The following is a 22,321-nucleotide window of genomic DNA, read 5'->3' on the forward strand; positions in this document are numbered from 1 at the left end:
AAGTTGTTGTTTTTCTTTTTTAAAAAGCTCTTTGTATATTAAAGCTACTAGCCTGGCCAGGCGCAGTGGCTCATGCCTGTAATCCCAGCACTTTGGGAGGCTGAGGTGGGCATATCATGAGGTCAGGAGATCAAGACCATCCTGGCTAACACCGTGAAACTCCATCTCTACTAAAAATACAAAAAATTAGCTGGGTGTGGTGGCGGGCGCCTGTAGTCCCAGCTGCTGGGGAGGCTGAGGCAGGAGAACGGCATGAACCCAGGGGGCAGAGCTTGTAGTGAGCCGAGATCATGCCACTGCACTCCAGCCTGGGTGACAGGGCAAGACTCCGTCTTAAAAAAAAAAAAAAGCTATTAGCCCTTTATGATTTAAGTTGATTTTTTGTAATTTGTCACTTTGTGCTTTACTTTTCCTGTGTGTGTGTGTGTGTGTACATGCAAAAAATTTTTTTTTAATTATAGTCAAATTTGTCAATCCTTTCTTTTCTTTCTTCTAGATTTTTGGATCCTAGGAAGATTTCCTGCACACCTAGGTTTTAAGAGTATTTACTCATATTTTCATCTGGTACTTGTCTGTTTAGATTTCTGATCCATTTGAAATTTATCCTGGTAAACAGTATGAGAAACAGACTCAATTTTATATTTTTTCAAATGGCTATTCAGTTGTCACAATTCTATATATATAAAAATTCAATTCCCCATGCACACTCACCAATTAAAATTTATTAACGTACTTGGTTCTATTTCTAGACTTGATTCTGTTTCATTGGTCTACATGTTTATGCATCAATACCACACTTTAAATTACAGATGTTTTATAATATATTTTAATATTGGATGGGGCTAACACCGAACTTCACATGGCACTAAAATATTTTCCGATGAAAACTTTTATGTAAGTAAAATTAAGATTACTCAAGCATGATGCCACATACCTGTAATCCCAGCTACTGGGAAGGCTGAGGCAGGAAGATCATTTGAGGTCAGGAATTTGAGACCGGTCAGGAATTTGAGACCAGCCTGGGCAACATAGTGAGACCTTGTCTCTTAAAAAAATATAAAAAATTAGGGCTGGGTGCGGTGGCTCATGCCTGTAATCCCAGCACTTTGGGAGGCCGAGGCAGGCGGATCACGAGGTCAAGAGTTCAAGACCAGCCTGGCCAACATGGTGAAACCTCATTTCTACTAAGAATACAAAAATTAGCCAGGCGTAGTGGCAAATGCCTGTAATCCCAGCTATTTGGGAGGCTGAGGCAGGAGAATTGCTTGAACCCAGGGGGCGGAGGTTGCAGTGAGCCAAGATGGCGCCATTGCCCTCCAGCCTGGGTGACAGAGCAATACTCCGTCTGGGGAAAAAAAAAAAAAAATAGCCAGGCAAGGTAGAGGAGGCTGAGGCAGAAGGATTCCTTGAGTTCAGGAATTCTAGGCTGTAGCAAGTTATGATTGTGCCACTAAACTCTAGCCTGGGCAGCAGAGGGAGACACTCATCTCTTAAAAACAATTATATTTAAGAAAACTATTTATGGAATAGTTTGATTTGTAACCTGAGCTAATCACTTTGTTCATGGAATACTGTTTTTACTTGAAAGAGCATCTAACATACAAACTATTCACACTTGGGTATTTGGTAGGCATTTTCTCAAAAATAAACAAAATGGCCTTGTCACTCCAAGGAAAACCAGTGATAGTATTTGTTGCCAATGATAACATTCAAGATTTCAGATAAAAATTAGAATTTTGGAAAACTTGTACCTGCAATTGTGAGCTTGACAGCTTCCCAAGACTCAAATACTCACCTGATGAGATAGGTAGTGATATTAACAAAAGTGATTTTTTATATTGTATAATGAATGGTGTCAATATTTAATCTTCTATAACAAAATGCACCAATGTGTATAACTCAGTGAACCAAAATTTTTCAAACGACCAGTTTGGTCTAAATGTATGATGTTACAAAATCGTGCATGGGCAAAATATCCATTTAAAGTGCAAAACAGACCAACTCATTTTAATGTAACAGGCTATAAAAAGTTCATTGATATGGTTTCGGATCCCACTTTGCAATCAACTTTTAACTCAGACTTCCTGAATTTTGATGTGGTATCAAAGAGAAATGTTCACAATTATCTGAAAAGGCCATTTAAATACCATTCTCTTTCCCTACATATCTGAGTGAATCCAAATGTTCTTCACACACTCCAACCAAAAGAGCGTACTGCAAAAGTTAAAGCAGAAGCAAATATAGGACTCCACCAGCTTTCTATTTAGCTACATAGTAAGAGATTACAAAAATGTAAAAACAATGCCACTCTTTTCACTAAATTTTTCTTGTTTTGGAAAACACATTTTCCATAGATTATTTATATTAACATTGTGGCCGGGCGCGGTGGCTCACACCTGCAATCCCAGCACTTTGGGAGGCTGAGGCGGGTGGATCACGATGTCAGGAATTCCACAGCAGCCTGGCCAACACGGTGAAACCCCGTCTCTACTAAAAATACAGAAAATTAGCTGGGCGTAAGGGCAGGCGCCTGTAATCCCAGTTAATTCGGAGGCTGAGACAGGAGAATCGCTTGAACCTAGCAGGCAGAGGTTGCAGTGAGCCGAGATGGGCGCTACTGCACTCCAGCCCTGGCGACAGTGAGACTCCGTCTCAAAAAACAACAACAAACAAACAAACAAACACACATTTAATGGGTTTATTATTGTTTTCAAATGAATTAATAAATATTTAAAAATTTCTCACTTTTAATTGCTAATCTGGTAAATATTGGTAGATGCAGTTTATATTAACAAAAGCTCTTTGGAGGGTCTTCAATAATTTTGTAAAGGAAGCCGGCAACCAAAAAGTTTGAGAACTACTACTCTAAGTGGATTCCTCAGGAAAAGCTCATTTGCATGCTTTTTGCCAGTGGCCTTTACACCTGAACACAATATAAGGGAATATAAATTTATTGGATCATAATTTCCGTAAAAATCTGGAAAACGTATTCAAATACTATCACTGGTTTTCCTTAAAGTGACAAGGCCATTTTGTTTATTTTTGAGAAAATGCCTACCAAATACCCAAGTGTGAATAGTTTGTATGTTAGATGCTCTTTCAAGTAAAAACAGTATTCATTGGTATCTAGAATGCTTCTGTGGAGAAATCTGATGCCAATCTTATTCTCTCTCTCTCTCTCTCTCTCTCTCTTTTTTTGTTTTTTGGTTTTTTTTGTTTGTTAGTTTGAGGCAGTGTCTTGCTCCCTCAACCAGGCTGGAGTGCAGTGGCGTGAATACAGCTCACTGCGGCCTCGACCCCCTGGGATTAAGTGATACACCTGCCTCAGCCTCCCTAAGTAGCTGGGACTACAGGCACCCGCCACCACACCTGGCCAATTTTTTTTTTAAACGGAGCCTCTCTCTGTCTCCCAGGCTGGAGTGCAGTGGCGTGATCTCGGCTCACTGCAACCTCCGCCTTCCGGGTTCAAACGATTCTCTTGCCTCAGCCTCCTCGGTAGCTGGGATTACAGGTGCGTGCCACCACACTCGGCTAATTTTTGTATTTTTAGTAGAAGTGGGGTTTTGCCATGTTGGCCAGGCTGGTTTATAACTCCTGACCTCAAGTGATCTGCCTGCCTCGGCCTCCCAAGGTGTTGGGATTACAGGCGTGAGCCACCCACTGTGCCTGGCCAAAAATTTCTGAATAAAGTTTGACATTTTTTTTTTTTTTTTGAATTGGAGTCTCGCTCTGTCGCCCAGGCTGGAGTGCAGTGGCGCGATCTCGGCTCACTGCAAGCTCCGCCTCCCAGGGTTCACGCCATTCTCCTGCCTCAGCCTCCCGTGTAGCTGGGACTACAGGCGCCCGCCACCACATCCGGTTGATTTGTTTTTGTAGTTTTTAGTAGAGACGGGGTTTCACCCTGTTGGCCAGGATGGTCTCGATCTCCTGACCTCGTGATCCGCCCGCCTCGGCCTCCCAAAGTGCTGGGGTTACAGGCGTGAGCCACCGCGCCCGGCCAACTTTGACATTTTTTAAATTGAAATTTGTTAGTTCTCAATTAATATCACATTGTTCTTTGTCCACATCATTTTTAAATTTTCCTATTTCTGATTTTACACTATTCTTTCAAAGCACCCATTATTTTCATTTCATTTTAGAATATTAGGTAAAAGTTTTCGCCCACTTTATGACCACATTTTATATTGCGTTCTCTCGTTTATTGGAACATTAATTAGGCTTTATTTTCACCTTTTTGTTTCCACAGTAACATGTATGGGATTAGGTTACAGTGTTTGTTTGTCCCCAATCTTTTAAGCGAGATGAATTTTCCTAGGCTGCTAGGAAAAGTTCCGACTCCCCTCTCCCGCCACCGCGAGCCTCTCCTCGCCCTGTGAACGCCTCTGCGGGCCCCGCCCACGCCCCGCGAACGCCACGGAGCCACGTCCACTCTTTTAGCATAGCGCCAGGCCCCGCCCACATCTCACACACCGCCCGGGCTGCGCTTAGACTCTTGCCTCACCCGGTGCCAAGTCAGCTGTTTATTTTCCCGCCATTTCCAGCTCTTCGTGAGGAGAAGTGGATGATTTCCTGAGATCTGAGGCCTTCTGGAATCACAGCGGCCAAGCGGGTAGGGAGTGTAGCCAGAAAAAGAACTGGTAAGTTTGAGACGGCTGAGGCCACATCGCCTCTGGAAAGCAGGCGAGTTTTGCCCTCGGGATCGCCTTAATCACTGTTCAGTGCCTTTTTTATGTTGGATTCATCTGGTCAGTTCAGGAGATGACATTGTTGCCGCCCTTAAACAAACCTGGGCATATAGAACGGGGCCTTTTCAGTGGTTTTTTAGACTCACTTGCTGGTGAAAGTTAGTGTATCAGGAGCAAACAAATAGGACAACGAAGCTCGTGGCACTGTGGGATGCGTTTGCGTTGAGCTGTTTGTTCAGTACTTTCTTTTTATCGTAAATCTTACGAAGTTTGTATCCCTCCGCGGTTACACACACACACATTCTACGAAAAGGCCGGGTGCAGTGGCTCCCGCCTGTAATCCCAGCACTTTGGGGAGGCCGAGGTGGGAGGATCGCTTGAGTCCGGGAGTTCCAGACCAGCCTGGGTAACACAGAGAGGCCTTGTCTCTACGAAAAATAAAAATAAAATAAAAATAAAAAATAGCCAGGCGTGGTGGTGCTCCTGTAGTGCCAGCTACTCCAGAGGCTGAGGTGGGAAGATCACTTGAGCCCAGGAGTTCCAGGCTGCAGCGAGCCCTGATCTGCCTCTGCACTCCAGCCTGGAGACAGAGTCAGACCCTGTCTTAAAATAATAATAATAATTATCCCCCCCACACACAAAAACCTTACAAAGTCACATTTACTCAGGTATTTAACAAAGTATATGAAATTGGTATTGGCAGAAAATACAGGATATATGGTTACTGTGTCTAACACGAAAGCTATTTAATGTGGGAACAAGAACTTTACGTAGGGAATCAGGAAACCAATAATTAAAGATGGAACTTTTGGCAAGTCATTTAATTTCGCTGAATATCAGGTACCTCTTTTGAAAAATGGTGGGACTGAACAAAACATTAAGTGATTTTTCAAAGCCCATTTCACATCTATGATTCTGAGTTTCTTTTTTTTGAGACGGAGTCTCACTCTGTCGCCCAGGCTGGAGTGCAGTGGCACGATCTTGGCTCACTGCAACCTCCTGGGTTCAAGTAATTATCCTGCCTCAGCCTCCCAAGTAGCTGGGATTACAGGCGTGCACCACCAAGCTCAGCTAATTTTTTAGTTTTTAGTAGAGACGGGGTTTTGCCATGTTGGCCAGGCTGGTCTTGGAACATCTGACCTCAGGTGATCCACGTGCCTCGGCCTCCCGAAGTGTTGGGATTACAGGCGTGAGCCACCACACTTGGCCTGATTCTGAGTTTCTATAGAGTAGAAGGAAAGTATATAAGCCGAGACCATACTATCGTTTATCAGCCCTATTTCCCTTAGATAAAATGTGTCCCAAGTGGCTAATATGTGATCTTCTCTTTCTGGTTCACTACCTTCTCTTGGCTACACTCTCACCATATCACAGGAAATAGTTAAAAAAGAAATGGATAATTCATTTTTTGTTTTATATTTTAGGATTGTATTTTCTTTTTTCTTTTCTTTTCTTTTTTTTTTTTTTTGAGACGGAGTCTGGCTCTGTTGCAGGCTGGAGTGCAATGGCGCGATCTCAGCTCACTGCAACCTCTGTCTCCCATGTTCAAGTGATTCTCCTGCCTCAGCCTCCTGATTAGCTGGGATTACAGGCACCTGCCACCATGCCCAGCTAATTTTTGTATTTTTAAAATGTAGAGATGGGGTATCACCATGTTGGCCAGGCTGGTCTTAAAACTCTTGACTTCAGGTGATCCACCTGCCTTGACCTCCCAAAGTGCTGGGATTACAGGTGTGAGCCACTGTGCTTGGCCAGGATTGTATTTTCTAATTACAAATTGGCACATGTATTAATCCAGAAAACCTGGGGAAAAAAAAGTAAAGGAAAACATACACACACACACAGTCATAACCTCGCCACTCAAAAAAAAAAAATCTCACTACTGTCCATTACTTTTCTAAATGTGTGTTTATATGTATATATATATGTATATGTATATATATCCACATTTATATATAAAATGTTATAACAGTCTGCTGTTTTAAAAAGCAGTCTGCTTTTTTTCCACTTTATATGTACATGTACTTCTTCACAACCAATTGGAATACCCACAATGATATGCCACATCCCAAAAAGCTATCAGAAGCTAAGCAAGCGTGGTTACATAGATTTTGGAACAGCTACAATTATGTTATGCCCTAGGCTATTCTTACTGTTTCTCTTTATCTGCTCCAGAATGGATTGGTTTCACTGCAACCAGTGCTTCCGAAAAGATGGGGCCCATTTCTTTGTCACCAGCTGCGGTCATATTTTCTGTAAAACGTGTGTGACTCTGGGTGAGTGATTCAACTGTGTTCAGATTCAGGGAAAAATGTTTTCATGTAAGGATGTAAGGAGTAGCCATTTCTATGTGTGTCTTAGGATAAAAATCACTTATTAGGTCAATGGTGATACAGATACTGTAGGAAACTGTCAATTTTAGAAATTGAAGGAATCCATTAATAAAGAATGGTGCTAAATTATTTAGCAAATGATTTAGCAAATCTATTACTTGAGGACCAGAGTGTACTCATTAGTGTTTTGAAGTCTGGCAGGGAAAGCCACAAGGCATCAGACTCTTCAGGGAAAAGAGATAGAATAAGTATAATGGATGGGAATAGAGGAAAGTTTGGCTGATAGAAGAGCCATTTCTAAAGGGGAAGTGGTCTAGTATGTGACATCAATTTAATTAGAAATGATGATGATGATACCTTTGCAGCTTAAAAAGCAGTTTCATATGAACCAATTTTATGTAAGCCGCGCCACACGCCCAGGTGGTAATTATTAGTAGAACCGTTTTACAAATGAAGAGACTGGCTCAGAGAGGATAAGTGATTTGACCAAGTTCTTATTGCTATTAAGTCTTAGAAAGGATACATAAATTTAAGTTTTCTTTCTTTCTTTCTTTTTTTAATGCTGCAATACTTATAAGGTATGTAAATCCCTAGAAGAGGGACTTGGGGTAGGGTGTTTTGATCATAGAAGACTTCACAGAAGGAGTGATGCTTCAATAGGGTTTTGAATGATAAAATGGAATTTACCAAGTGGATAAGGCAGGGAAGATTTATTCTAGTTTAAGAGAACAGCATGTACAAAGACGTATTACATCATAAAACCATAGTGCAGGGGACTACACATAATTGGGATTGTGGGACTACACATAATTGGGATTGTTAGAGTATAAACAGTAAGGTAAGACGTGGTGAGAGATGAGGCTAGTGAAGTAGGGAGTGTCGGATGATGGAAGGCTCTATGCACTGGGCTAAAGAGCCTGAACTTCATCCTGCAGGTGATGAAGACCTGTGGAAGTTTTTGTTTTGTTTTGTTTTTGACACGGTCTCACTTCGTGACCCAGGCTGGAGTGCAATGGTGCAATCTTGGCTCACTGCAACCTCTGCTTCCCAGGTTCAAGCGATTCTCATGTCTCAGCCACTTGAGTAGCTGGAATTATAGGCATGCGCCACCATGCTGGGCTAACTATTGTATTTTTAGTAGAGATGGGGTTTCACCATGTTGGCCAGACTGATCTTGAACTCCCAGCCTCAAGTGCCTGCCTCAGCCTCCCAAAGTGCTGGGATTACAGGTGTGAGCCATTTTTTGTTTTGTTTTGTTTTGTTTTAAGAGAAGAATGTTATGTACTTGCTAGCTCACTCTGGCAACGATATGGACTGGGAAAAGAAAACCTTTAGTCTCCAGAAAAAGAACAGTCAAGTTAAGTAGCCTCAGGGGAAGCTTTTTTCTCTTTACAAATCTCATGACCTTTTAAAGTTCTCGCTAATGTAAAAAGCTGTTTACTATGGTAACAGCAGCTCGCTTTGGAGTGGTTTGTCTCCATAAAGCATATGCCATGTGATGTTTTCTGCTGACATGGCATTTGTCTTAATCAATGACCAGTCCCACTACTAAAATTTCACTTTACAGGGAAAGATTAGGAATCTTAATTTTTGCTTCTTTCAGATTGGGTTGATTGGGGAATGAGAGTAGCAGAGCTTCAAAGCAAGATTAACAAATATTAGCAAAGTGATGACAAGGTAGGCATAACTGGGAAGTTTCTTACAGTACCCAGTGTGTGCCTGCTGTCAGGTCAATAGAATAAAAAAGAGTAATTTAAAGTTAAGATCTTTGGTATCTTGTACTTTTCCCTACTCTTGTAAATGTACTGCAGTACTTCTGCTGGGAGTTTAGAATTGTCCTTTCTGTTCCACAGAAGAAAACTGGGAATTTATAAAAAGATGGGGCAGGAGGTGCTGGGATGGTGGTTCATGCTTATAAACTTACCACTTTGCGGGGGCCAAGGTGGGAGGATCACTGGAGCTCAGGAGTTCAAGACCAGCTTGAGCAACATATGGAGACTCCATCTCTAAAGATAATAACAAAATTAAAATGAGCTGAAGTGGTGATGTGCGCCTGTAGTCCCAGCTAGCTGGAAGACTGAAGCAGGAGGATCACTTGAGCCTGGGAGGTTGAGGCTGCAGTGAGCCTTAATTGTGCCACTGCATTCTAGCCTGGGTGACAGAGTGAGACCCTGTCTCAAAAAAAATGTAAAATAAAATTTAAAAAGATAGGGAGATGGGTAGAGGTACAGTGTGAAAGCCCTACTTATACATCAACATACTAGTTTGGAAACACTTGTTTAGAGAACAGACCTTAAGTTGGTGTCCTTTTATAACACAGTGATATTCTAAATTCAGTAAGAACCCTTTTTTTCTTCCATTGCTAGCATACTAGATTGTTGTCATGTACTTTAAGTCTTTAAATCTTACCTCATGCTCATGAGAGCCAAACATTTTTTTTCCCTTTTCCTTCCAGAAAAATGTGCTATTTGTGGAACTGCCTGCAAGCATCTGGCTCTTTCTGATAATGTAAGTTTTTCTCCCCCTGCCACAAACGGTCTCATCCCATTTCTGGCCTGTAGGAAGTATATACAAAGTACAGATGATGAATTGTTTTAAAAAGAAAGAGAAGAAGACCAGGCGTGGTGGCTCACACCTGTAATCCCAGCACTTTGGGAGGTCAAAGCGGGTGGATCGCCTGAGCTCAGGAATTCGAGACCACCCTGGGCAACATAGTAAAACTCTGTCTCTACTAAAATATAAAAAATTAGCCAGGCGTGGTAGTGCGGGCCTGTAGTCCCAGCTACTTGGGAGGCTGAAGCACGAGAATCACTTGAGCCTGGGAGGCGGAAGTTGCAGTAAGCCAAGATCGCACCACTGCACTCCAGCTTGGGCTCAGAATAAGACTCTGTCTAAAAAAAAAAAAAAAAAAGAAAGAAAAAGTAAAAGAAAGCAAAGAAACAAACTTGCAAATAGCCGTTTGTAAAAAGAGTGTAAATAATAGGCCAGCTGAAGAGGCTCACACCTGTAATCCCAACAGTTTGGGAGGCTGAGGTGGATAGATCACCTGAGATCAGAAGTTCGAGACCAGCCTGGCCAACATGATGAAACCCCCATCTGTACTAAAAATACAAAAATTAGCTGGGTGTGTTGGTGGGCACCTGTAATCCCAGCTACTCAGGAGGCTGAGGCAGAAGAATCACTTGAACCCAAGAGGCGAGGGTTGCAATGAGCCCAGATCACACCACTGCACTCCAGCCTGGGTGACAACAGCAAAACTGTGTCTCAAAGAAAAAAAAAAAAAAGAGTATAAACACAGATGGAAGCATTATTTGTGATCACTGTTACAGATGCACAAGGTAAGGAGAATTGGACATATAATGTACATCTAGAACAGTGGTGATCTCCCTTTTATACAGAGTGGAGATAATGCCAGATACATTAGAAAAGGTGGTACATCCTTTGTCATATTAGTCAGTATTTTATTTTATTCAATTATGGATATTCTCACAGTGTGTATTGCTCTCTTTATAGCTGAAGCCTCAGGAGAAGATGTTTTTCAAAAGTCCTGTGGAGACAGCTTTGCAGTATTTTAGTCACATCTCTCAGGTATGAGAAACAAAAGCAAAGAAAATCTGATTCTCCAGGCAAATTCTAATTGCATCTTATTTCTTTATCAAAGGTTTTCTTTAAACTGCATTTGTACACAATGGAGGGAAATTAACTGCTTTCTTTGCTTTCTTCCTTGATGATACAAATTTCTTTTTTTTTTTTTTTTTTTTTTTTTTTTGAGACGGAGTCTTGCTCTGTCACTCAGGCTGGAGTGCAGTGGCCAGATCTCAGCTCACTGCAAGCTCCGCCTCCCGGGTTTACGCCATTCTCCTGCCTCAGCCTCCTGAGTAGCTGGGACTACAGGCGCCTGCCACCTCGCCCGGCTAGTTTTTTGTAGTTTTAGTAGAGACGGGGTTTCACCCTGTTAGCCAGGATGGTCTCGATCTCCTGACCTCGTGATCCGCCCGTCTCGGCCTCCCAAAGTGCTGGGATTACAGGCTTGAGCCACCGCGCCCGGCCGATGATACAAATTTCAATCAGTTAACTTTTTATTGACCCAGAATCTGTGATAGGCTATAAAAATCACTATGTAGCTAACATATTGCCGTGTATTTCCTAGTTGTATTAATTAATTTCTAAGACTAAAGGTTGTTCTAGGGAGCTTTATCATTTTTCTCAGCAGAGAGATGCATCTTCTAAAAATTGCTTTGAGTATATAGGCCTGGCCCTGCAAACAATGGGTTTGATGGTTTAACTCGCAATCAGTAACTTATAGCACTAAGATCATGAGAGTACTTCTTGTTTCCCATTCTTACTTTTCAATAACCTTTTTTTTTTTTTTTTTTTTTTTGAGACAGAGTCTTGCTCTGTTGCCCAGGCTGGAGTGCAGTGGCCGGATCTCAGCTCACTGCAAGCTCCGCCTCATGGGTTTACGCCATTCTCCTGCCTCAGCCTCCCGAGTAGCTGGGACTACAGACGCCCGCCACCTCGCCCAGCTAGTTTTGTATTTTCAGTAGAGACGGGGTTTCACCGTGTTAGCCGGGATGGTCTCGATCTCCTGACCTCGTGATCCTCCCGTCTCGGCCTCCCAAAGTGCTGGGATTACAGGCTTGAGCCACCGCGCCCAGCCTTCAATAACCTTTTTAGTAATACTTACCTCTTCATTTAGTGTTAATAACTGGTTTCTTGAATTTTAGGAAATATTTGTCTTTTCTTGATGTGTCATATGTTGGCATACAATTGACTTGGTCAGGAGCAACAGGAATGTAGAAGAAGGTAGAGAGAAGGCAGGACAACCATTTGAGAGAATTCCCTAGTTGTAAAAACTTTGATTTTTTTCTTTCTACTCCCCAGTTATCTTAGATTATGCTACAGCCTCATGGAATTCCTATTGTGGCATATTTCTTGAGATTTGTATCACTGTTCCCTTTCTATATTCTTACTTCTTATTCTTTTGAAAGTACCCCTTTTCTAAACCTCAAGATGATCCTTAGTCATTTTCTGGTTGAAGATTTATTTTTCAGTGTCCTGCCTCTCAATCCTCACTCTAGAGATAGAGTAAGGGGAATTAAGACTTGCTGCTTGCTGTCTTTAGCTGCTGGGTTGAGCCATCATATTTGACATACACTATATTTAACATTGTAAGTATATTAAAATCTAGCTCAGACTCAAGGAGAAATGTAAACAAGGTCATAGGAACAAGAGAAAGAGCAGACCTTTGGTTAATAAATAAACCTAGGCATAGTTAATGATCAGTAGAGAAATCATATGTAGTCTGAATCCTAACCTGCCTGATCATGGGACCAATTACACATGGTCAAACAATCAAGATAAAAGAAATGGAAAGGGTCAGTTAATCATCACTGTAGTGAAGGGTCAATTTAGTGAAGTCAGCAAAGTCTAAAAATGTGTTTTCCTAATTTGTGAAGCTGAATAACTGATCCAGTACCTAGACTGTTTCATTCAGGCTTCTGCTCAAAACATTCTTCTTCAGTCAGTCCTTTAGTGACTCTCATATTTCAAATAGTAGCCCCAGCATTTTCTACTCCTTACCATGCTTTTTTTTCATCGTAGTTCTTTTCTCTAACATTATGTTATATATTTGTTGTCTGAATCCTGCACTGGAATATAAGCTCCATGAAAACAGATTTGGTTGGTTTTGTTTATTGTTCTCTTTTAATAGTCTTTAATAAGTAGTGGACACTCAAAACGTTGTCATTGAGTGAATGATGGAGTATTGCTCTAAATATCTATTTATGTTCCAATTTTAGTATTTATGTTTTTACATTCTCCAATCTTTACAATGACTTAATGCCATTTTTTCTGCTGCACTTTGTGCCAATAGTTGATCAAACTGCCTGTTTTGAATTCTTTACCCACCTCAAGATAATCTTTCTGAGGGATCGGAGAACCTCATGTAGATCTGTAAGTTTTCTTTTATTTTCTTTTCTTTCTTCTTTTTTTTTTTTTGAGTTGGAGTCTTGCTTTTGTCGCCCAGGCTGGAGTGCAGTGGCAAGATCTCAGCTCACAGAAACCTCCGCCTCCAGGGTTCAAGCGATTCTCCTGGGGGCAGGGGCAATTTCAGTCTTATTCATTTTATATGACTCCTAACATAGCACCAGGAACATAGAAGGATTCAATAAATACTTTTTGAAATAATTAATGAAATAATCTTCCCTATTGAAGTTTTCCTTTAATGTATATGAAATACAGTAAAGTGATAATACTGAGAAAACTGTTGGTGTAGAAATCTAATGACCAACTCGGCCTGCTAACTTATTGCTTTATTTCTTTGAGCCAGTCATACTTCCTCACATGTAATATGAAATAATAATACTCATCCTACTTCTTATGAAGATCCAATGAGACAATGTTTATGGAAATATTCTGAAAACCGTAAAGTACTTTAAAACAAACAAACAAACAAACAAACAAACAAACAGAAACAGAGACAATCTTGCTGTATTGCCCAGGCTGTTCTCAAATTCCTGGCCTCAAGCAGTCCTCCCACCTTGGCCTCCCAAAGTGCCAGGATTACAGGTATGAGCCACCATGCCCAACCTGAAAATTGTACTTTATTAGTTTAAAAAATAATGTGGAAAAGTCATGAAAAGTTGTGAGTGATCACAAACTCACTTAAAAATAGTTAAAGATCATATACGTAAAAAGAAGTCTGTATTTTAAAAAATTGTTGGCCGGGCATAGTGGCTCACCCCTGTAATCCCAGCACTTTGAGAGGCCAAGGTAGGTGGATCACCTGAGGTCAGGAGCTCGTGACCAACCTGGCCAACATGGAGAAACCCCTTCTCTACTAAAAATAAAAAATTAGCCAGGTGTGTTGGCACATATCTGTACTCCCAGCTACTCAAGAGGCTGAGGCAGAATTGCCTGAACCCGGGAGGTGGAGACTGCAGTGAGCCGAGGGAGCCATCGCGCCATTGCACTTCAGCCTTGGCAACCAGAGCAAAACTCCATCTCAAAAAAAAAAAATTGTTTTCAAAGGGGAAATATAAACACCCCATCGGCTTTTTTTTTTTTTTTTTTTTTTTTTTTTGAGCGGAGTCTCACTCTGGTCCCCACCCCTGGAGTGCAGTGGCTTGATCTCAGCTCACTGCAAGCTCCGCTCCCGGTTCACGCCATTCCTCCTGCTCAGCCTCCCAAGTATCTGGGACTACAGGGCCCACCACCACACCCGGCTAATTATTTTAAATTTTTAGTAAGAGACGGGGTTTCACCGTTGTTAGCCGGGATGGTCTTGATCTCCTGACATCGTGATCCACCGTCTTGGCCTTCCCAAGTGCGGGGATTACAGGCGTGAGCCACGCGCCCGCCCCCCTTTTTTTTTTTTTTTTTTTAGGTCCACTAGTTTTCATGCAACACCTAACTTTTTTAATAACAGCTTTATTGGATGTAATTACATACCATAAAATTTACGCCTTTTAAAGTATGCAATTCAATGGTTTTTAATATATCCACAGAATTGCACAAAACACTACTGCCTAAATTTTCAAACATTGTTTCATCCAACCCCAGAAAGAACTCTGTACTATATTGCAGCACTTCCCAACCCTTCCCACCCTCCCCATCCCCAGGTGATCACGATTTACTTGTCTGTTCCTATGGTTTTTGCCTGTTCAGGACATAATATAGAATCATATAATGTATGGTCTTTGTGACTTGCTGCATCACTAAGTATATAGCTCTCATCTTCATCCATGTCGTAGCATCTATTAGGACTTTATTAATATTTCATTCCATTTTATGGCCAAATATATCTATTATATAAATGGATATACGTTTTACTTATCCATTCATTAGTTGATAGACATTTGGTTGTTCCTACTTTGGGACTATTATAAGTAGTAATTGCTGTGGAACATTTTAGTATAAGTTTTACATGGACATATATTTTTATTTCTGTTGGGTATAAACCCTAGGAGTGGAATTTCTGGGTCAAATGGTAACTCTATATTTAAACTTCTAGGAACTGCAGACTGTTTTCCCAAGTGGCTGTAGCGTTTTACATCCTTGAGCTGTTTTAGTCTGTCTGGGCTGCTATAATAAAATAACCTTAGACCTGGGATAATTCTAAGTAAAACGAATTTAAATTCTCACAGTTCTGGAGGCTGGTAAGTCAACATCAGGCCCCCCAATAGATACAGTGGTCTGGTAAGGGCTTACTCTTTGCTCCCAAGATATCCCTTCTTGCTGCATCCTCACATGGCAAAAGTGGCCACCACAGGCTTCGTTTTAACTTATTTTTTTGAGACAGGGTCCTCACATCTGTCACAAAGGCTGGAGTGCAGTGGGTGTGGTTGTTGGCCAGTGGGGGTGCAGTCATGCTCCCTGCAGCCTTGCCCTCTTGAGCTCAGGTGATCCTCTCACCTCACCTTCCCGGTAGCTGGATACAAGCACAATGTCACCACACCCAGCTAGTTTTTGTATTTTTTTTATAGATACAGGGTTTCACCATGTTGCTCCAGGCCTGGTCTTGAACCCCTGGGCTCACGCAAGTCTGCCCGCCCTCTGCCTCCTCAAGTGCTTGCAGTTACAGGCGTGAAGCCCACCGTGCCCACCCCAAAGCCTTTTTTTTTGTTTTTTTTTTTTTTGAGACGGAGTCTCGCTCCTGGTCCCTGAGGCCGGGAGTGCTGTGGCACGATCTCGGCTCACTGCAAACCTCGCTTCCTGGGGTTCAAGCAATTCTCACTGCCTACACCTCCTGAAGTAGCTGGGATACAGGCGTGCGCCACCCACCCCGGCTAATTTTTGTATTTTTAATAGAGACGGGGTTTACACACATACAGAACGAAACACAGGAATTTCCTGACCTCGTGATCCGCTCACCTCAGCCTCCCAAGGTGCTGAGATTACAGGCGCACCCACCACGGCCCGGCCCCAAGCCTCTTTTATTTGTAAGGACACTGATCCCATTTATAAGGCACTAATCCCATTCACAAAGCAAAGCCTTCAGGACATAATCACCTCTAAAGCCTTCATCTCTTAATACTAATTGCATTGAGGAGTTGAGTGTCAACATGAATGTTTGTGGCCAGTAAAGACATTCAGGACCACAGCAGGCCAGTAAATATTTTTTAAAGCTTTGCAGGCCATACAATTTCCGATGCAGCTACCCAACTCCGCTGATTGTAGCAGGAAGCAGCCATAGACAGCATGTAAGCAAATGGGTATAATTTTGTTCCCAATAAAACCTTATTTACAAAAGAAGACAGCTAGCCCAGCACGGGTGGGCGCACACCTGTAATCCCAGCACTGTTGGGAGGCATAGGCTGGCGGATACGAGTTCAGGAGATCAAGACCATCCTGGCTAACACAGTGAAACCTCCATCTCCACTAATACAAAAAGTTAGCTGGGCGTGGTGGTGGGCACCAGTAGTTCCAGCTACTGGGAAGGCTGAGGAGGAGAATGGCATGAACCAGGAGGCAGAGGTTGCAGTGGACTGAGATTGCACCATGCACTTCCAGCCTGGGTGACAGATGAGACTCCGACTCAAAAAAAAAAAAAAAACCAAAAAAAAAAAAACAGACAGCTGGTAAATGTTCAGTTTGTTTGCTGACCATTGGTCTATTTTATGTTTTTTTTTTTTTTTTTTTTTTGAGACGGAGTCTCGCTCTGTCGCCAGGCTGGAGTGCAGTGGCCGGATCTCAGCTCACTGCAAGCGCCGCTCCCGGTTTACGCCATTCTCCTGCCTCAAGGCTCCTGAAGTAGCTGGGACTACAGGCGCCCTGCCACATCGCCCGGCTAATTTTTTTTTTTATTAGTAGAGACGGGGTTTCACCGTGTTAGCCAGGATGGTCTCGATCTCCTGACCTCGTGATCCGCCCGTCTCGGCCTCCCAAAGTGCTGGGATTACAGGCTTGAGCCACCGCGCCCGGCTATTTTATGTTTTTAAAGGATTTTTGAAGTCACATGTTTTCACTAATATATACATACATAATTGCTACATATACTGTTGGAATAAAATCAGGTCAAGATTTGATCTCATCAATAGACCAGAGCTTCTCCATCCCTCATTTGAATTAAGAATTTGAACAACTGAGGTACTCAGTGGGCCAGATGCAGTGGCTCACACCACTTTGGAGGCCAAGGTGGGAGGATTGCATGAGGCCGGGAGTTTGAGACTAGCTTGGCTAACATAGTGAAACCCCACCTCTACAAAAAATTTAAAAATTAGGTGGGCATGGTGGCACACACCTGTAATCCCAGCTACTCAGGAGGCTGAGGTGGGAGGATCGCTTGATCCCAAGAGGTTGAGGCTGCAGTGAGCCATGATTTCACCACCGTACTCCAGCTTGGGTAAAATAGAGAAATTAAAAGATACTCAATGGCGCTTTTGAAGAAAAGTTGTATTTAGTTTAATATTATTTTACCCAAAAAGAAAAAGCTGTCAGTATTTAGGACTTCCGAAACAGTGTAGTTGAATTCTTCATCACTACTGAGCAGGGGATGGAGAAACCTTAGGCCAGTGTGAGGTTGTATTCCTTTGATCATACAAACTGTGCAACCTAAAACTTAACCCTCTGCCTGGTGGGCTGCTGTGGCTCTCATTCAGAGTGGGTACTTCAGACATCTTACTAACAATCCTCCAATTGCTTTTGCTAAGAAAGCATTTTTAGGGTTCTTTTTTGCTCTAATCTGTTCCCTCCAAGCCATCACGATAATCTATTTCAATTGCAAATCTGAACAAGTAACTGCCTTTTCAGAATCTTTGGTGGCTTCCTATCACCTAAGTTTCAGACTGCTCAGAGTGATACATAGTTACCTTAATGATCTGGTTCCTCCTAAACTCTCCAATTTCAATCACAACTACCACCTCACATCTCATATACAAACACAAGTTTTTACATAAGGTTATTTATTACTGAATCTATTAGGCAGATTTAGTTCTTTGCAGTTCTTTTACAGACCATATACTTTCATACCTTTATATCTGAAACGCCCAACTTCTACACTTTAAAGACTAAGTTAGGCTGGGCATGGTGGCTCACGCCTGTAATCCCAGCACTTTTGGAGGCTGACGGGGGTGGATCACCTGAGGTTGAGGGTTCAAGATCAGCCTGGCCAATATGGTGAAACCCTATCTGTACTAAAAATACAAAAAAGTAGCTGGGTGTGGTGGTGGCGTGTGCCTGTAATCCCAGCTGCTTGTGAGACTGAGGCATGAGAATCGCTTAAACCTGGGAGGCAGAGGTTGCAGCGAGCCTAGATTGCGCCACTGCACTCCAGCCTGGGTGACGGAGCGAGACTGTCTCAAAAAAAAAGAAAAAAAAAACTGAATTAATAGTTACCTCTTAATTATTATTTCTATATCTTGTACATTCTTGTGTTCTGCATATAACATAGTGTTTTACTTATTGGTTCATGTGTCAGAATGTCTCTTCTACTAGACTGTGATAAGCTACTGTGAACCTGGAAAATCTGAGATAAGTCTCAGTTAATTTAGAAAGTTTATTTTGCCAAGATTGAGGACATGTGCCCATGACAAAGCCTCAGGAGGTTCAGATGACATGTGCCCAAGGTCAGAGTGCAGTTTGGTTTTATACATTTTAGGGAGACATGAGACATCAATCAACATATATAAGATGAACATTGGTTTGGTCTGGAAAGGTGGGACAGCTCAAAGTGGGAGAGGGCTTCTAGGTCATAGGTAGATAAGAGACCAATGGTTGCCTTCTTTTGAGTTTCTGATTAGCCTCTCCAAAGGAGGCAATCAGATATGCATGTATCTCAGTGAGCAGACGGGTGACTTTGAATAGAATGGGAGGCAGGTTTGCCCTAAGCATTTCCCAGCTTGACTTTTCCCTTGAGCTTAGTGATATGGGGGGTCCAAGATATTTTCCCTTGACACTACTGAAATACAAGAACCCATACTGTTCATGTTAGCATTTCCAGTTCTTATGCCTGGCATAATATATTCAGTAAAGTTTTGCTAAATGAAATATAATCTTTGCACTATATGTTTTCTGCCCCTGTGTGAGACATTTTCTGATACCAACCGGTTCTCTGACACCAACTAGGTGTGGAACAATTCAATTCAGTTCAATTCAATTATTTCCTAGAGTTTTAGTGTCATGCTTCACATGTTTAGGGCTCAGCCTCACACGACTGCCCCCACTCTGGACACCAGCCACAAATGGGGTACCTAGGCTACAATACTTCAGACTGGCCAACCACAAACTTGAGGATTCTCATGAACTTCCTCCTGCTCCCCCAAGCTTCAATAACTTGCTAGAATGACTCACAGAACTCAGAAAAGTACTTTACTTATTATTACCAGTTTATTATAAAAGATACAACATGGGGGCCAGGTGCAGTGGCTCACACAATCCCAGCACTTTGGGAGGCCGAGGTGGGTGGATCACCTGAGGTCAGGAGTTCGAGACCAGCCTAGCCAACATGGTGAAACCCTGCCTCTACTAAAAATACAAAAAGTAGATGGGTGTGGTGGCGGGCACCTGTAATTTCAGCTACTCTGGAGGCTGAAGCAGGAGAATCACTTGAACCTGGGAGGCGGAGGTTGCAGTGAGCCAAGATCATGCCACTGCACTCCAGCCTGGGTGACAGCGCAAGACTGTGTCTCAAAAAAAGAAAAGAAAAGAAAACAATACATCATGGGAATAGCCAAATGGAAAAGATGCAAAGTATGTGAGGAGGGGTGCAGAGCTTCCATACCCTCTCCAGATGCACTACTCTCCCAGCACCTCCAAGTGTTCACCAACTTGGTAACTCTCTGAACTCCCTTGGTCAGGAGTTGTTATGAAGGTTCCATTGCATAGGCATGATTGATTAAAGAATTGGTCGTTGGCGATTGAACTCAATCTCTAGCCCCTTTTCCTTCTCTGGTTGTTGGGGGTGGGGGTGGGGTGGGAAGAAGGGTTGGGACCCCAACCCTCCAAACAGTGTTTGGTTCCTCTGGCAACAAGCCCCCATTTTGATGCTATCTAGGACCCCACCAAGGGTCACCTCATTAGCACAAATTCAGGTATGGTTGAAAGGGGCTTGTTATGAATAACAAAAGATGCTCCTATCACTCAGGAAATGCCAAGGGTTTTAGTAACTCTGTGAGGAACCAGGGACAAAGACCGTATATATATATTTCTTACACCACACCCTGTTCAAAAGATCCCCCTCAAAATCAGCCCATTAAAAAAGGTTTATTATGATTTTATCACATATAATTTCAAATGTCTAAAAGAGTATAATCATATGTATAATATAATTAATTTCTGAACCGTATCAGTTTCATTGCCCCGTGCATGGCAAGTTAGTACACCAAGACACTGGGTTGCAGCAGAGAAAGAGGTCTAATCATATGACAGCGGAACAAGGAGATAGGAAACCTCAAATTTGCCTCCAGGAGGAGTTCGAGGCTAGAGGTTTTTAAAGGGTTGGATGAGTAGTAAGCCAAGGTGTGGGGATCATTGCTTGGTTAAAGAATGCAGAGTGGAGTCATGAGAAGGGTAGATGAAGAAACTGCATTCTCGAAAATGTGATTATAAAAGTTTACAAAAACCCCAATTCCCCAGAGAGCTATGAAATGAGCAGAGTGCAGAACATATTCTATCAGTCTCTTGAAATACTATTTGCCCTCTTAACTGATATGGCAATGGAGGAAGAAAGTAAGAATGTAATAAAAATATGAAAAAAGTGAAAAAAAAAAGAAACTGCATTCTCATGCTGATTCGATTCCTCTGTGGGGGTCTTCAGACTCACTAGTGTCAGCTGTTCCACTGGAATTCAGGATCTGAAAAATATCTTAAGCAACTTTTAAGCAAAAACCTTATGATTCTAATGTCATATTCTGTTTATGAGAACAATGAGGAGGCAAATGGTCAGCATCTAGTGTGACGTGACTTTCGCAGCTAAAAGGAAATGTGCCAAAGTGCAGCCTGATGAATCCTTAATTATAACTATATTTCTGTCCAGAACCAAGCATGTAATTCTTGTTAAACCCTATGAGGATGGTTTCATTTCCATGCATCCATCACTCCACTTCAACAATTATTGGTGAATGGCTAATTTTCCTCCATCCATACCTCTTACCACCCCACCCAGATTATTTTAAAGCCAGAACCAGATATTACATCATTTCAATCTGTAAATATTTCAGTGTGTATCTCTAAAAGATAGGAACTTTTTTCTTAAATATAACCACATCATGCTAAAATAACAATTTCATAATATTATCAAATAATCAGGCTGCATTCACATTTCTCCAGTTGTCTCAGTTTTAAAATGTTCCCACATTTTGAATTGAGTTTCAATAAAGGTATATATTTCAGTGGTTATGTCTCTTAAGTTTCTTTTACACTGTAAGTTTTCTCTCATTTCTTTTTAAGTTATTATTGAAGAAAATGGTCTTTTGTCCTGTAGAGTTGTTCACAGTGTGGATTTTGTTTATTGTACCTATGGAGTCATTTTATATGTTCCTCTGTCCTCTATTTCCTGTAAATTGATAGGTAGGTTTAGGGTTAATCACCATCATTGGTTTGGTGGCAGGGGAAGGTAAGGCAAGACCACTTTATTCCAGTGTCGTATTCCACCAAGAGGTACTTAATGGTCTATGTCTCTTATTTTGTATGAGGGTAGCCGTTGATGAACTTTGCAGAGATCCTTAATTCATTAGAAGTTGTAAAATTCCAATTCTGTCATTGTTTCTCATTTTTTTACTTGGAGTACTTAGAGAAATGTCCTTTTATCAAGCGAATAATTATCCAGATATATAGTTCAAAAATACTAAGACTTGCTTGTTCCTATTGTGGCATGAGGGAGTTTCACAAAAGATAGATAAGGCAAACTAATAGGTTTTGAATGTCAAAGAGAGATCGTGAATTTACCAATATCTTTAAAGTGAATTTCTAAAACTTGGTGACTTATTTACAGATGTTCAAAATTAAATTGCATGCAAAATAAATCTTCAACTAAATAAAATGCTGACATTTAAAATAAGAACTAAGGCTAGGCACAGTGGCTCATGCCTATAATCCCAACACTTTGGGAGGCCGAAGTGGGAGAACCCAGGAGTTTGAGATCAGCCTGGGCAACATAGTGAGACCCTTTCTCTTAAGAAAAAAAAAATTAAAAAATTAGAGGGGTATGGTGGCATGCACCTGTTGTCCCAGCTACTCGGGAGGCTCAAGTGAGAGCATCACTTGAGCCCGGGAGGTTGAGCCTACAGTAAACTGTGAACAAACCCCTGCACTCCAGCCTGGTTGACAGGGCAAAACTCTGTCTCAAAAAAAAAAAAAAAAAAA

At 41.8% G+C, this 22,321-nt stretch overlaps 1 protein-coding gene across 2 annotated transcripts in view; it reads left to right on the forward strand.

Annotated features, from left to right (window-relative positions):
* The first annotated feature begins 4,532 nt into the window (after window positions 1-4,532).
* The window catches only part of RNF212B (ring finger protein 212B), a 56,619-nt gene continuing 38,830 nt past the window's right edge, over window positions 4,533-22,321 (forward strand). For both annotated transcript variants that reach the window (XM_017864211.1, XM_017864210.1), the window contains exons 1-4: window positions 4,533-4,637; window positions 6,861-6,961; window positions 9,474-9,526; window positions 10,532-10,606. In XM_017864211.1, coding sequence (XP_017719700.1) covers window positions 6,862-6,961; window positions 9,474-9,526; window positions 10,532-10,606 — 228 coding nt within the window. In that variant the 5' untranslated portion in view covers window positions 4,533-4,637; window position 6,861. The remainder of the gene's footprint in view (window positions 4,638-6,860; window positions 6,962-9,473; window positions 9,527-10,531; window positions 10,607-22,321) is intronic.

This window comes from Rhinopithecus bieti, unplaced genomic scaffold (assembly GCF_001698545.2).
Source record: "Rhinopithecus bieti isolate Rb0 unplaced genomic scaffold, ASM169854v2 scaffold_74680, whole genome shotgun sequence".
Lineage (NCBI taxonomy): Eukaryota > Metazoa > Chordata > Mammalia > Primates > Cercopithecidae > Rhinopithecus > Rhinopithecus bieti.